The sequence below is a fragment of the Phaethon aethereus genome, assembly GCF_964289735.1.
Source record: "Phaethon aethereus genome assembly, chromosome: 5".
NCBI lineage: Eukaryota > Metazoa > Chordata > Aves > Phaethontiformes > Phaethontidae > Phaethon > Phaethon aethereus.
Window position 1 is genome coordinate 70,340,765 of NC_138579.1, and position 14,836 is coordinate 70,355,600.

At 71.8% G+C, this 14,836-nt stretch overlaps 1 protein-coding gene across 1 annotated transcript in view; it reads right to left on the reverse strand.

Annotated features, from left to right (window-relative positions):
• The window catches only part of PRPF19 (pre-mRNA processing factor 19), a gene marked incomplete at both ends in the record, with an annotated part of 17,059 nt that extends 3,633 nt beyond the window's left edge, over positions 1-13,426 (reverse strand). The window contains 4 exons of the mRNA XM_082000211.1: positions 1,470-1,573; positions 11,496-11,654; positions 12,334-12,492; positions 13,396-13,426. Of these exons, the coding sequence (XP_081856337.1) occupies positions 1,470-1,573; positions 11,496-11,654; positions 12,334-12,492; positions 13,396-13,426 (453 nt within the window). The remainder of the gene's footprint in view (positions 1-1,469; positions 1,574-11,495; positions 11,655-12,333; positions 12,493-13,395) is intronic.
• Between the last annotated feature and the right edge of the window lie 1,410 nt (positions 13,427-14,836).

The window sequence follows — 14,836 nt, forward strand, 5'->3', positions numbered from 1 at the left end:
TGAACCTGAATTAATTGAGTTCACCTTCCCCACCGAAGGGGAAGAGCTGCCACCTGATAACGAAGCAGGCGCTCGCTCCTAACTGGGGCTCGTAATCAGGGCACTGCGCTGCCATTTCCGACGGCAGCTTCAGCCTGCTGCCGATCCAGGGCGGCCGGGAGCGCAATTAATGACAATTAACGAACAATTAGGACTGCTCGGCGCAGGTGCGGGGAGGCAGAGGCGGGCTGGCAGCAGCTGCCGGAGCGAGCTGGGGCTGCGGAGCCGGGAGCCCGCCCCGAGCCCCGCGCCCGGCGTTGTCCCCGGCCGGCCACGGCACAGGGACCGCGGGGACGCGGCGGCAGCGCCTGCCGGCCCGGGGCCGCCGTGCGGGCGCAGAGCGGGTTTGGCCGTGGTTCCCACGCGGCCGTTCCGGCTCCGCACGCTGCCGAGGGCCGGCCGGGACGCGCCTTGCCATTCCCAGCCCGAACGCCTTCCCGGCCAAGTTATACTCGCTTGTTCCTCTGCCGGCTTCGTCCTTCGGCCCAGCCGGCCCTTCCCCTCCCCGGCGCTTAACCCCGGCCAGCCTGCCCCTCCCCGGGTGGCACCAGCCGGGTTCGGAAGCCCCTTCCCACTCCCTTCCTCGCCTCCCCACACGCTGCGGCAGCTCCCACCGCCCCGCCGCTGCCTCGTCCCCGGCCGGACCCCCGTGCCGCGCCCCGGGGGAGCGCTGCCTTCCCACAGCTCGGGGGGCAGCCGCCGGGGCGGGCACCTCCCGCGCGGGAAGAGCCGCCGCCGTCGCAGCGCTTGACCCAGATTTGAATCTGACGGCGAAGGAAACGCGGCCGAGCACGCGGCTGGATCCTGGTGCCGGGCTGCTCCGGGGAAGAGGAGGAAGCACGTGGGGCAGGAGGGAGCGATGGCCCGAGCCAAAGGCCCCCCTGCCGCAGCGGGGCTCGGGGAGGCGAGCTGGGTGCCCCAGGGGTGCTGTGGGGCTGGGGTGGGGGTCACAGCAGGCGGCGGGGCCGGCTCCCGGCGCTGCCGGGGACAATCTGGCCGCCTTCCCGTGGGGCTCTTCCAGGCAGGAGCGTGCCCAGCAGGACAGGGGCCACATCGTTACCGCTTGTCGCAAATATATATACACACACATATATATATATGTATTTGGAAACGTCCCTTTATGCCGCACAAACAGTTGTGCCCAAACATTTAATTATCACATCTCCTAAAGAGCAAAAGAAAAGCTGCAGCCGGCACCCGCTGCAAACCGCTCTCGGCGACTGCCGCTGCCCGCCGGCAGCCTCGCTGCCCAGCCGCGCACCGCGCTGCCCGGGCGGCAGGCGTCACCCCCCACCCAGCGGGACCCCCGCCTCAGCCATCCCCTTAACTCTGCCCAGGGGCAGGGTTGGCTGGGACCCGCGTCCCATCGCTCCCGGGGACCCCGAGCCCACTCCCCAGCCCGGGCACCCGGCCGGCGCGGGGACACTTACCAGTTTGCGCTGGCACCACTGGCAGATCCCGCAGAGGACGATGGTGACGCTAAGGCTGACGGTGATGATGGCTGAGACGAGGAGGACGTCGCGGGAGGGAGCCCCTGCGGGGGAGCGGAGCAGAGCCACGGCTCAGCGAGGGGTCAGGGAGGGGGCTCAGCCCCGCGCCCGGGGGGTCCCCAGCGAGGGCCTGACTGCAGCTCCCGGGGAGGGCAGGGAGAGCAAACCGGGGGAAGGTGGTCCAGCTAAGAGGCTCCGAGCCCGCCATAGGAAACAGCCAGATGCCGTGCCGTCGCCGCTGGCTCCGGGGTCCCGGCGGGCTGCCCCGGCCCCCGGCGCTCCCCGGGAGCTCGGGCTGGGGCAGAGCGAAGGCTTTGATCTCTGCCGGCACCCTGGGAGCACCGGCGTGTCCGGCAAAGGTCGCGGCATCACCACGTGCCTCCTGCAGCTCCTACCACGCCGTCCTGGCACAGCCGCTGTTGTTTTGTGTTGCTTCCCCTTCCTCTTCCCCTTGCCCTCCCTCACCCCATCCCTTTCCCCTTTCCCATCCCCTCTTTCCTTGCTGGATCCGTGCCCTTTCCGTAGGTGCCCCGCAGCCACCCCACAGTAGGGCTTCCCTCTTTGGGTCAGCCAAACCCACACAGATTCACCCCAAATGGCAGCGCGGGCGCTTGGCAGGGGCTCCTGGAGGGGTCGGGCAGCGGGCTCCTCTGGTCCTCCCAGCCTGGCCACGGGGATAACCTCGGGGACCCCAAAAATGGGGGTGGACCCCTCTGCTGCTCCAGCATCACCCCCCGTGGGCACTGGGGATGGTTACGGGGCCAGGCGGGCATCTCCCACCCACCCTGCTCCTGTCCCACACCCAAGCAGCTCCATGGGCAGGAAAACCCCTCGCCAGCCCCCAAGGGACCTGACCCGCCCCCCCGGTGTCCCCTGCACCCGGCAGCCCCGGCACAGCCACCGAGCCCATGGCCACGCTGCCAGCCAGCGTGATGGCCCCGGCAGCGTGGGAGGATTAATACGGACCCGACGTGGCTTGGGGGGGAGTCCAGTGGGGACCCCCAGCCTGGCTCAGCCCCGTCCCCTGGCTCAGGACCCCCCGTTGTGGCATCCCCCCGCAGCCAGCGCCATCGTTCGAGCCGCAGCCGGCGGTGGGAAGCGGTGAGGCCGAAGCCGCCCGCCTGTAGCTGTACTGCAGTATAAATATTAAACAATAATCGTTAATAATTAATTCACCCGCGGACCTTGTTATGATAATGAAATTTGCCAGTGGCTCGGAGGCTGGGATGAGTCAGAGCGGCCCGGGCGGCCGGCTCGGGGGCTCGGGCATCCCCCCGGCACGCAGTGGGGTCCGGGGCTCCCGCCCCGGCGTGCAGGCGGGTGCCAAAGCGGCCGCAGCACCGGCAGCCCCGCGGCCTCCGGAGGAATAAAAAAAGAGAAGCAAAGGGGATGGTGGCAATAAAGGGGAGTTTTATAACAGCCCGTTAGGGCTTTATAAAGGCGCTGAGCCCCTGCCAGGGCGGCATGGAGGGGGCAGGAGGGTAGTGAAGTCGCCTCGAGGGATTTCGGGAGGCAGGGCTGGGGGGGTCCCGGCTCCTGTGCCACGGGCAGCCCCCCGCCAGCGGCACAGCCACGTGCTCCCTCCATCCAGCCCCAGCGAGGGGGGCCCCTCCATCGCTCCTCGGTCACAAGGAACCTGTGTATAAAACTCGCTTAGCAACTGTTGCCTAGGAGGGAATTTGGGACCAGCCCTTAATTTCAAACATTTATAAACCCCAGCTAGATAAGCTGCTGGGGGGACGCAGAGCAGCCGCGCCGGCGGGGAGGGCTGGGGCAGCCCCTCCGCGGGATGCCCAGCCCTCGGCGGTGCGGTACCCCGACCGGCTCAAGTTCGGCACGGGGGCTAACCGGGCAGGCTGGCGCGGCTAGGAGTCGGGGTGAACCCTCCTCTGCCCCCCCCAACCGCCGGCTCATCCACACGGGTGCTCCCCGCAGCCCTGACGCCTGCTCCGGGACGCCGCCACGTGCCGAAAGCCTGGCCGCTGCGCAAGAGGCACGCCGGTGACCCCGGTGACAGCGACCCCGCAGCGGCTGCCGTCACCCCTCAGGGCTCAGCTCGGAGCTTCAAGGGATGCTTTGGTCCTCACGGGGTCAAGTTCATCCTCAGCGTAATCCGGCGAGAGGGAAATCAAAGGGGAGAGGGTGAGGGGAAGGGACACGCGCTGCTCGCGGCGGTGCTGGCGCGGCAGAAACAAGGGATTATCCTGTTTAGGAAGGAGAAATCCAGCGCGGTGTCTGACGCCGGGCGCTGTCACCGAAGGGGTCGGAGAGGGACGTTGGTGCGTGCCGGCTCCCACGCGCGGTACCTGCCTCTGGCCAAATTCCCCGTGCCAAGCTGCCACGGCGGCCCCGAGCCCGGCATCGCCTGGCAAGCCCGAGGGTTACACCAGCGGGGACCCGCCGCGACGCTGGGGGCTTACGGACGGCGTGGCTCCTAGCCCCCGGCGACCTCCAGGCTCAGCCACGCGCGTCCCTGTGCGCAGGCGGCTGCCAGCCCTCCCCGGCGGGGACACGTGTCCCTCAGCCCGTGCTGGCCATGTCCCCAGGTCTGGGGGAGAGATGCTAGCCCCCGGGCTGCTGCTGCCCTCAGCACGATTTAAATGACTCGTTTTCCGGGTAATTAGCACTGGTTAATTAGGGAAGCTGAGCTGGGCGGAGCTCCTGGCTTGTCCCCAGCCCTGGGGTCCCCACGCTGGCAGCACCGGCTTCCCCGGTTGGGATGCTTGGCATGGGGATGCCGTGGGGCTGATGGCCCTGGGGCTGGAGGGGACATGGGGAGCTGCGTGGCCGCGGCGAGCACGGGGACGCAGCCCCGAGGGCGGGTGACAAATGCGGCACTTGCTTACCGCCGCCTCTGCCCCCTCCTTCCCCGCCGCTCGCCATGAATCTCTTTGCTCTGCTGGCGCGGATACAGCCGGGAGCGTGCGAGACGGCGGTGGTGGGACCTCAGCCCCACACATTCGGGGGGCTCCACACCCCTGCCCTGGAGTCCCGGTGGCCGCATGCACCCCCCCCAAATCACACCTGCCCCGCGCTGGTCCTGCCTCATCCCAAGAGCACGGAGAGGGGCTGCTCCGTGAGCCGGAGACCCCGCGTCCACCCTTGGAGGACGTGAAGGGGTCTCGGGGGCACCGGGGGCACCGGGGGCTCGGGTCTCCCCGTCCCCTCGCAGCCGCCGGCAGAGCAGGGGGGTGGCCGCGGAGGCACGGCGGCGCGGCCCTGCCGCTCTTTCATCAGAATTCAGTGCTGCCGGGTGGGATATAAGTCCACTTTTACAGCCGGTAATTGACGTGGGGATTACCTGCCTCGTCAGCGCCGCGGCTCTTCGGCGCGGGATTTGCATGGCGCCACGTGCGCGGCAGCCGGCTGCGCCCCGGCAGAGGGTTCCCGCGCCGGGGGGAGAGGGTCCCCGTGCCAGACGCCCGCCTGCGAGCGTGCACCTCGGCGTGGAGGACCCACGCGCTTGGCCAAGCAGGGCACCCCCCTCGCACCCGTCGGAGCCCCCCGGGCGCCGGGGAGCGGGGGCCAGCGGCAGCGGCGGCAGTGTGCCGCCGCGTGCCCATCATCTGCTGCTGCAGGCGCGGGATTAGCCGCCTCCGGAGCACGCGCGAGCGCCGGCCTTTGTGGCTGTGGAGGAAACGCTTCAAAACCCGAGAGGCGCAGAAATCCGAGAGGGATTATTCTCCGCTAAGCAATGTAAGCCGGCGATCCCGTAAGATTGGCCCGGCGGAGGCGAGGCGCTCGCGGCGAGAACCGACGATGCCAACGGATCCGACACGTGGCGGAGCGCCGCAACGCGCGGGGAGGCAGCCCCGCGCCGGGCTGGCGGTGGGTGCCGGTGCCGCCGCAGAGCCGGGGGCCCTTGCGCCGGCAGCCCAGCTGGGGGACACCGGCATAGCGAGACCCTCACGCTCAGGGGCAGCTGCACCCCTTTCCCCCCCGACCTCCTGCCCGCACGGCAGGGATGCCCTGACTCCATCCGTGACTTGACCCCATCGCTCCCAACTCCCCACCGTGGACCTGCACCACAGCCCACGGCCCTGGAGCCCCGCTTGCCGTCCCGGCACGCAGCAGCGCAGGGAGGGCAAAGCACCCGCGAGGGGCACCCGGGTGAGGCTTCGGCTCCTGGCCCCTCTCCCGAGCGAAAGGCTCCTGCGCCGGGCAGAGAGGCTGGAAACCTCTTCCACGGGGTGGCAAGTGGCCAAGGGCTTTGGACAAGCGATGGGCACGAGCTGACGGCATCTGCCGGCACCGGGGCTGGGGCCGACCTCTCCGCAGGTGCCCCAGTGGGGATGGCCCCAGCTAGGCTCTCAGGGCCATATTTTTGGGTGCAGAGCCCAAAACGCCCAGCTTGGGGCACAATATCTACCCAGCCCGTGTCCCCACGCACCCTCCCACCGGCCCCGGCCCGGCAGCGAGACCCATCGATGCAAAGTACCCCGGGGGGGGAATCAAAGCTGTGCGGAGCCGCCGCCAGCCCCAGCCGCCCGCTGCGCTCTCCGGCAGCGGCGATCAAAGCCTCTCCCGGCAGCCGGCACGCCACAGCTCCACGCAGGGAAATCCCGCCGCGCGCCGAGCCGCCCGCCCGCCCGCCGCACGGGCGCCCGGCGTGCCGGCCCGCACCGGCCCGTGCCAGCCCGCGCCGAACCGGCAGCGGAAACACGTGCGGGCCCGAGGAGCGGGAGACGGCGCCGAACGAGCGACGCTTCCCCACCGCCACGTTCTGCCGCGAGCCGAGGAGCCGGGGTGGGACGTGACGCCCAGGCCGAGCGGGGATGATGGTGCCGGGGAGGGGACCGGGCGACGCCGCGGAAGCGGGGGACGGGAGGGGGCCCGATCCTGCCCCGCACGGCATCGGAGCGCGGCCTTGCGCCGCGGGAGGGCCGCGGGGCGGGGAGCGAGGCGGCCGCGTTGCCGCACCGGGGCTTCCCAGATGCCGTTTGCCTGGCGCCAGGCCGCCAATTCCTCCTCTTCTCATCCTCCCACTCATTTGCTAGATATTTCCCAAACCTCTTATTTTTAGGCTGCAGCTGAAAAGCTGTGAATTTGCGGCTTTCGCTCCTGTGCAGGATCCCGGGCGCGATGCGGGCGGGGGCCGGGCGGGCCCGCGGCGGGGCGGCCCCGTGGGCAGGGCGGGCAGGCAGAGCCCACGCCCCCGGGGGGGGGGCCGCTGGGCTTGGGGGGGGCTACCAGGATGCAAAACCCCCGGGGGGGGGGCGAGGCCCAGCCGCCGTCCCTGGAAATACCCCGCCGGGCGTTTTGGGGCTGTTTTGAGCCGGGCGTGGGGTGCCACGAGGCGGAGCCGCGGGGCCGCAGAGCTGGCAAGCCCGAGGGTCCGGTGGTGCCGCTCGCCCGGGGGCTGCGTGGGCACGAGCTGCTCGGCGGGGGACAGCGGGAGCCCCACGGTTGTCCCGCCGCCCCGGCAGGGTCCTGGCCAGCGTCCCACCGTCGGGCGAGCCCCGGGGTAGAGGACCGGCACAGCACCGCAGCTCAGCACCCCGGGCGTGCCTGTGGCGAGAGGGACGGGTGTCTGTTCTCCATCTGTGCATCTGTCTGTCTATCCGTGCGTCCCCCTCTCCAACACATCCATCAATCCATCCATCCATCCATCCATCCATCCATCCATCCATCCATCCATCCATCCATCCATCCATCCATCCATCCATCCCTCGTACACATCTGCTTCTCCATTCAGCCATCTGTCCATCCCCCGGAGCTGTCAATCTGTCCCCACGCAGAGCTGCCTGCCCTGGGGGTTTTGCCTCCAGACTCACAGACCCCCCGCCGCGGTGCTGCCTCCTCCGCCGGGGACCCCGTGGGACAGGGCGGCCGGTGCCAGGCACCCAGCGAGCAGCACCCCGTGTGGGCACCCCAGCACCCATGTGCCCGGCGCTGCAGCGATGCCAGGACACCCGGGCCCGGCGAAAGCACGGCGCCAAGGATGGCAGCGCCCGCGGGCACCGTCCCTGCCACGCGGGCTCTGGGGGAGGAGGACACCGTCCCAAAACACCGCACGGCTCCTTCCCGATGCCTGGGCGCAGCCAGACATCCCCTGTCCCAGCCTGCTGCCGTGTACGGATGTGTCCCTTGGGCCCTGGCGCCACGGTGAGGGGCAGAGCGAGAAACCCGTGCGATGGAGGATAGGATGGGTGTTCTGTCGTTAAAGCCATCAGGGCCCTCCTGCACCCAGCTTTCATTTCACGCCTCCATCACAGAGCAAGCCCTCGCTCCCGGTTTGGGTATGGCACCAGGGGTGCACGCCGGTCACGCAGCCCTCCCCGAGGCTGGCGGGCACGGCAGCGGCCGGTGCACCGGTGTGGCAGGTTTCACCCTCCTGCCACGGGCCATAGCCACCGGGACGGGCTCAGCCCGTCACTCCCCAGGGAGAGGCGAGCCGGAGCTCCCGGCGCCCTGCGGTGGCTCTCGGCACCTGCCCCCCAATCAGCCCGGTCACGGGGCGAGGATGCTCGGGACACCCCGCGCCTCGCCGAGCCCCGAGCTGGGCGGCGCTGCCCACCGGTATCCCCCCCGCCTGCGCCCTCCCAGCACGCCGGCAGCTGCCGGCGCGCTGCAGCCGCGCCTCTGCCCTGCTCCGGTATGCGGCCGGCGCGCAGGCTGCATGCACGACACGTTCACGTGCCGCCCAGCGAAGCCGCAAGGCCCCGAGCGACGCGCCACCGGCCCCGCAGCCGAGCAGACCCCGCGGCACCCTCGCGTGAGCCCCCCGCGCCGGCCAGGGCTGCCACCCGTACCCCTCCGGGGTGGCCACAAGCAGCAACCCGCGGCGGAGGGAGAATTTGGCAAACGAAGGCGCTCCTTTCCCCGGTGCCGGGCTATTTTTGGCCGAGGATTTCCGGAGAGGCGCGTGGTTCCTCTGCCTAGCGGTGCCCACCGCGCCTCTCCCCCCGAGGAGCGCCCAGACCCCCCAGCCGCCGAGGGCCTTCTGTCCCCGCCTGAGTCCCGCGGGGTTTCCACCCATCGCCCTCCCCGTTCCAAACCCTCCCGACAGCCCCGCGACGCCCCTCAGCCCCTGCTCCGGGGGGGCTCTGCCCCCCGCAGCACAAGCCCTGCGGTCCTGGCCGTGCCCGGCCCCCCGCAGCCCCAAGGCATTGCCCCCCAGCCCCACCGCACCCGGGCGCCGAAGCCTCCGCCGGCAGCGGCGGCGGGCGGGGAGGAGCGGGCCGGGCTCTCGCGCCGAGCGGCACCGCCGAGCTCTCGCGCCGCCGCGCCGCCGCCACCGCTTAGCCCCTCGCTCCGGGACCCTCCGTCATCCCCGGGCACTTCGGGTGACGGGGGGAGAGGGGGCGGCCGACAGCCAGAGGCTCCCGGGGGACAGGAGCCAGCAGGCTCCCTGCGGCCGTGCCCAGCCTCGCGAGCCCCCGCTTGCTTCCCCGGCCCCCTGACCCCCGCCCCGGGCAGCGGCCCCCGGCCCCCGCCGCCCAGGACCCCCCCACGCTGAGCTTTGTGGCCGGGAAGGCCACCGTGGGGACAGGAGCCCAGGGCTGGCGGGGCTGGGGGAGGAAGAGGAGGGGTGGCGGAGGGCACATGGGAAGATGGAGAAACGTAGCTCAGAGGGGAGGAGAGAGGAGGCAGAGGAGGGGAATAAAGGGCCGAGGAAGGCCCCAGCTGGAGGACTGGGGACACAGAGGTGAGGGCAGGCGCCTGCAGGACGTGGGGCTGGTGGGAATCCTCCTGCAGACCCTGGTCCCTGGGCTGCATCCTCCAGCGACACACGCCAAGACCCACGGGGCAGTGGGGATGGCCACCCACGGGGCAGTGGGGATGGTCATCCACAGGGGAGTGGGGACGGCCACCCATGGGGCAGTGGGGACGGCCACCCATGGGGCAGTGGGGATGGCCACCCATTGCCCCCCCCAGCCACCAGTGTCCCACAGGCCCAGCCGGAGGGGAAGGGCTGCAGGGACCTCATGTCACGGGTGCCTGGAGCCCCCCAAACCGCAGCCTCACGGCGGTCCCCACGACGTCCCCCAGGCGGGAGAAGGGCTGCCGCGCCGCACCGTCCCTCCGCCGCCGCCCCGTCTCCGTCTCCGTCAGCGCGACCGGTCGCTTCCCTTTCAAACCTCATTAACTCCCCCCAAGGTGACCCTCTCCCTCCTGCAGCGAGCGGAGCCGCCCGGGGACGACGGGAGCGGACGGGGTGCTCGAGGGCACCCCGAGCTCGCGGCCAGGCGCAGACCCCCCCCACACCCCGTGCCGCGGCCAGGCAGGCCCCCACGGCGACGCGGGACTTGCCGCTCGACGCGGCCGGACCGGCCGTCCCCCCAGCCCACCCTGGACCCTCACAGGCGGCCCGGCCCCCCGTCGCAGCCCGGGGAGCCCAGCCCTGGCGCTCGACGCTGCCGCCGCCGCGCTGCCGTTGCGCGCAGCCCCCGCGCGCCCGCCCCGCCGGCGGCCCTTCGAAAGCCCTTCCCCTGCTGAATCCATCTATAATAGATATTGTAGCCGAGCCCCCGGGGGCCGGGGGGTGGCAGCGATATTATCCGCATCTGTCTTCATTCCCCGCTCCCCCGCCCTTCCCCGGCAGGCTGAAAAGCCGCGAGATCAGGCGCTGGAAAGCCGCCTCCGGCTCCTCTGCTGCTCCTTGGCGTGGGGAGGGGGATCGGGCAGACCTCCCGGCCAGACCCTCCGCCTGGCCGCGGCCCCCGGCCCTTGTCCTCGCTGTCCCCCAGCCGCGCGTGGGGCCCTGGGACGCGCATGTGGCACGTCCGCGCGGGGGTCCCCCCCGGGCACGGGGAGGCTGAGCGGCTCGGAGGCGGTGGGGAGAGGGCAAGAGCAGGCAGGACCCCCGGGAGGGAGCGGGAGAGAGAGACCCCGGGGGAGCCCAGCACCCGCACGGGCGCCCCGCCGCCGCGGGGGACGGGATGGAGCTGCCGTGGGGGGCCGTGAGCGCTGGGGGATGAAGGGACGGGGTGAGGCCGCGGGGGTCGCTCCGAGGCGCAGGCGGGAGCATCCCCCAGGCTCGAGCCCGCTCCCGGCGCGGCAGAGGGGCTGGGGGCTGCCAGGAAGGTGAGCCCCGACCCCGAGCGGGACGGGGGTGGCAGGGGGGTGCCGGGGATGCCGGCGCTGCGCCCGTGCCGCGCGGGACGCGTGGCTGCAGCAGGTGCCCGGCTCCCAGCGAGGCCAGCCAGCCCGCGCGCTGCCGGCCCTCCGCTCTTTGTCTGCCTTTCCCGGCTGTCGTGCTTCCCTCCATCCTCCCCGCACGCCCCGGCCCCCCACCCGGCCCCCGCCTCGCTCCTCAGGGCTTTTCAGCCCATTTTGAACCCAGCTCTTGGCTTTTGTCCCAGCCCCGGGGACCTGCTGCCGCGGCCCCCGACGCTGGCCGCGCCAGCGCGCAGACCTCTCCATCGCCCGCCCTGAGACGGCGCTGGGGGAAAACAGGCAGCCGCCTGGTTATTGATTCACCACCTCCACCGGGGCCGCCGCGGCACGGCTGCGCTCGGCATGGCAGGAATGGAGCCTGGGAGGACGGGGACGTGGGGCGGGGGGGTCCGGAGCCCCCCAGCACCTGCCCGATGCACTGAGAAGATGAAGCCCTTGGGGTGCGACCGCCCGCCCCGGAGAGGGGACAGCTGGCGCCGGCAGTGGGGATGGGGATAAAGGAGGGGGGTCTCGCGTCGCAGCAGGGAGGAGGGAGCTGCCCGGCATCCCCAGAGCCAGCGTGGGCGACGTGGGGGACATCGTCCCTGTGGCACAGAGGGCACCTTTGTCTTCAAACACAATCTCTGCTTCGCGCTCGGCCACGGCTCTCCCGACACGTCACGGGGCACGGGTAGCGCAGGCGATGGCCCTGCCGGCAGCACGGCCCCCCGCAGCCCCCCAGCAAACCGCCCAGCCGGAGGGGGCTGCTTCGGGAAGCGCCTCGGCATGGTCCCCGTTTCAAACACCTCTTGCCAGCCAAGGCCAGGCTCCCTCGGGCCTCTCCCACCCCAGCACCGGACCCCCCACCCTCAGCATCACCTCCAAGCTCCACCTTGCCCCCCGAGCCCCCTTTCTCTGGGCTGCGGAGCACGGCGCAGACGGCAGCAAAGTTTCCCGAATTTCCCCATATGGAATCTTCTCCCCCCATGAAACGCAGCCAGCGCTGGGGGCCGCAGCCGCTGTCCCCTGCATGGTGACACAGAGCCCGGGATGAAGCCGAAGCTGAAGGAGCCAGGCGGGGGTTCGCGGCGGCACGGGCATTGCTTCCCCAGGGACGTGGCACAGCAAACGCCTGGCTCTTGCCAAACCCAGTGGGGATGTGAGCCGCCGGCACCCTCCCAGCCTCCATCGGCGGGGGACAGACCCGGCACCCACACGGCACCACGGCTGAGCAGCAGCACGGGAGGAAAAGCAGGGGCAGGGGGGAGCGGTGAATTAAGCAGATGGTGTCCCGGCACCAGCCGAGAGCTGCCGGCACTGGTGTATGCGCCCCCGGCCCCACCACGGCACAGCCACGGCCAGGGACGTGGGAAAACTCCCACGTGATGGGAGACCCAGCAGCCAGGGACCGTGGGGTTCGGGGAGGGGGTAGAGGGGGTCTGCCCCCCCGAACCCCAGCAGCTCAGGCTCTGCCTTTTAACCTTGCGGCCTGCGGAGCGGCGCTGGCAGCGGCACAGGCAGCCGTCGGTGGCCCACCGAGCGCCAGCCGGGGTGTCCGGTGGGGGCAAGGAGGGCAAACCGGGGGCAGATGCGAAGTTTGGAAGGGAAATAACTCAGGCACAGACCTCGGGCACCGGCAGGGAAGGGCAGCCCTGCCGCGCTGCTGCCGGTGGGGACGGGCTGGCGTCCCCGCTCCGCCACCGACCCGCCAGGTGACCTTGGCCCAGGCGGTCGGCAGTGTCCGTGGGGTCGCAGGGACGGGGCGGCGTGGGCCCGAGCTGCTCCAGGACCGCAGCGGGGGGAGCGCTCAGCCTGCGGGCAGGGAGAAACTTCACCTCGAAGGCGGCTTGTTTGGAACTGCCAACTGCCGGGCAGGGCTGACGCTGTCACCTGCCGTGGGTGACGGCGTGTCGCGGTCCCCAGCGCTGCCCCAACCTGCCGGCTCCCGCAGGCCTGGCTCTACCGAGCGCCTGCATCTCGCCCCAGTGACATGCACTGGCAGCGCCCGCTCTCCCCGCGTCCCCACCGGTGCGTCCCCACCGGCACGTCCCCACGCCACCGCAGGACACGCTGTCCTTCTGCCCGCTGGCGGCTGCTCCCCGGGACCCCGCGGGTGAGGGGTGCCAGGCCCCGGTGAGCCTCGTCGTACCAGTAGCATCCCTTCCCCTCCGCACCCGCTACCAGAGGGTCAGGCAGCCCTCACTGGGGGGCTGCCCACCCAAAACCTCCCCGGCAGCGTCCCAGATTCCTCGGTACGGGGCCGATCGGTGCCTTTGGAGCATGAGCTCAGCAAAACCGCACCGGCGGAAGCCCCTTTCCCCCCGGCCGCCCACGCTGGCAGCGGGGCCAGGACCCCCAGAAGGGTGGTGGGGGGAGCGGTGAGGAGGGGGGGATGAGGAGGATGCGCTGCCCACTGGATGCTTGTTCGGGTGCCGGCACCCAGCGGGGCTGGGGGCTCACCCCGGGCGGGCTGGGGCTTGCCCGGGAGGGGGGTGCTGGCCCCGCGGGGCTGGGGTGTCCCCGGGCGGGGGGCGGCCGGGGCCGCCCGGGCTCCAGCCGCTCTGCAGGGCGGTGACTTTCTCCCCAAACTGCCCCAACTCCCGACCGGCCGCTCCGGCGGAGCCGCAGCCGTGGGAGGCGCGGGGGGGAAGCGGGCAGCGCCCGCCGGGCGGCGGCGAGCCCCGGCGGCGGGGGGGGGCGTGTGCGGTGGGGGGGGCGCGTGGGTGCGTGGGTCCCCGGTGCTCGGCGCTGCGCACGGCGGGCTCACCTGCGCTGGCAGCCTCCGGGTGCAGGTACATGGTGGCGGGCGGCGGGGCGGCGGCTGCCCGGCTCGGCGGGGCCGCGGCTCATCAGACGGCGGCGGGCGGCGGCGGGGCGGGCGCGGGGGCCGCGGGCGGCGGCGGGGCGGCGGGGACCCGCATGCGGCGGCGGGGGCCGGCAGCCCCGCGGAGCCCGTGCTGCCCGCCCGCTGCCTGCCTGCCTGCCGGCGGGGCGCGCGCGTGTGTGCGCGCGTGTGTGTGTGTGTGTGTGTCTGCGTGTGTGTGTGTGTGCGCTCCGATCGCGCATCCACTTGCTGCTCGCTGCTGGCGGGAGGGGAAACTGCAGCCGCCGGGGAGGGAGGGAAGGGAGGGCGAGGGGCTCGGCCCCGGCACGGCCACACGCGGGGACACGCACGGCCCCCGGCACGGCCACGGAGAGGGACACGCGCGGGGTGCCGCACGCGGTGACACACCCGCAGTCCGACACAGGCGGTACCGCGCACTCGCTAACGCCGATGGGTACCACGCGCGCGCGCGGCGGCACACGCGGGGGAACTACATGCACGCACCCACGCACCGCATCCGCGCGGGGACGACCGCGTACGGCAACAACGGCGAGGCGCTTGTGCGCGCACACCCGCGGGAACACAGGGGCTTGCACACGCACACGCGTGCACGCACACACACGCGGTGGCATTCCCAGGCAAGCACAAGCACACCCCAGGCACCGCACACGCGCGGGGGGCAGCACCCGCGGGTCACTCCCACGCTGCCACCCCCCGCAGCTTCCCCGTCGCCCTGCTCCGGGCGGATCCAGGCCGGGTTTTCGCGGTGCCGGGGCGCGGCGGCCGCTGCCGGGGCGCTGCGGGCGCGGCGGCCGCTGCGGGCGGCGGAAAACCCGGCGCGGATTTCTGGAGCGGGTGCGCGCCGGGCGCTCGCTCCCGTTATCTCCTCCCGCTCCTCCCAGCACGCAAAGGCGATTTGCGCCCCGCGTTTATTGCCTCTTTAACATTTGCTGCAGAGATACAGCCGAAGAGCAATCAAACGGGAGAGCTGCCCGCCGCGGGTGTGCAAACCGGGGCCTGCCAGGCACCCCCACCTCCAACCGTGTCCCCGGGGGCTGGCCTGGGGGTCCCCGGGGTGGGAGGGAGCAGGGTGGAGGAGGAGAACCCACGGCCCGGTGCAAGAAGTGCCCCCGGATGGAGGCGGCAATGGGGCAGGGGAGGATGGCGGAGGCTGCGGGCTTTGCTCCCTGGATTGGGGACTGCGGCCCCTTCCCCTTTCTGCTGGGATAAGGGGGTCAGAGACCCACCCCAGCGTGGGGTGGCGGGGCTGGGACACCCGCCTGCATGGTCCAGGGCTTGTGGGATCCTCCAGGGGCAAAGCCCAACCCCGCCTGGCGGGATGGAGGGGATCAGGTGGAAGCTCTCTGGGGTCGTACTGGGCTGG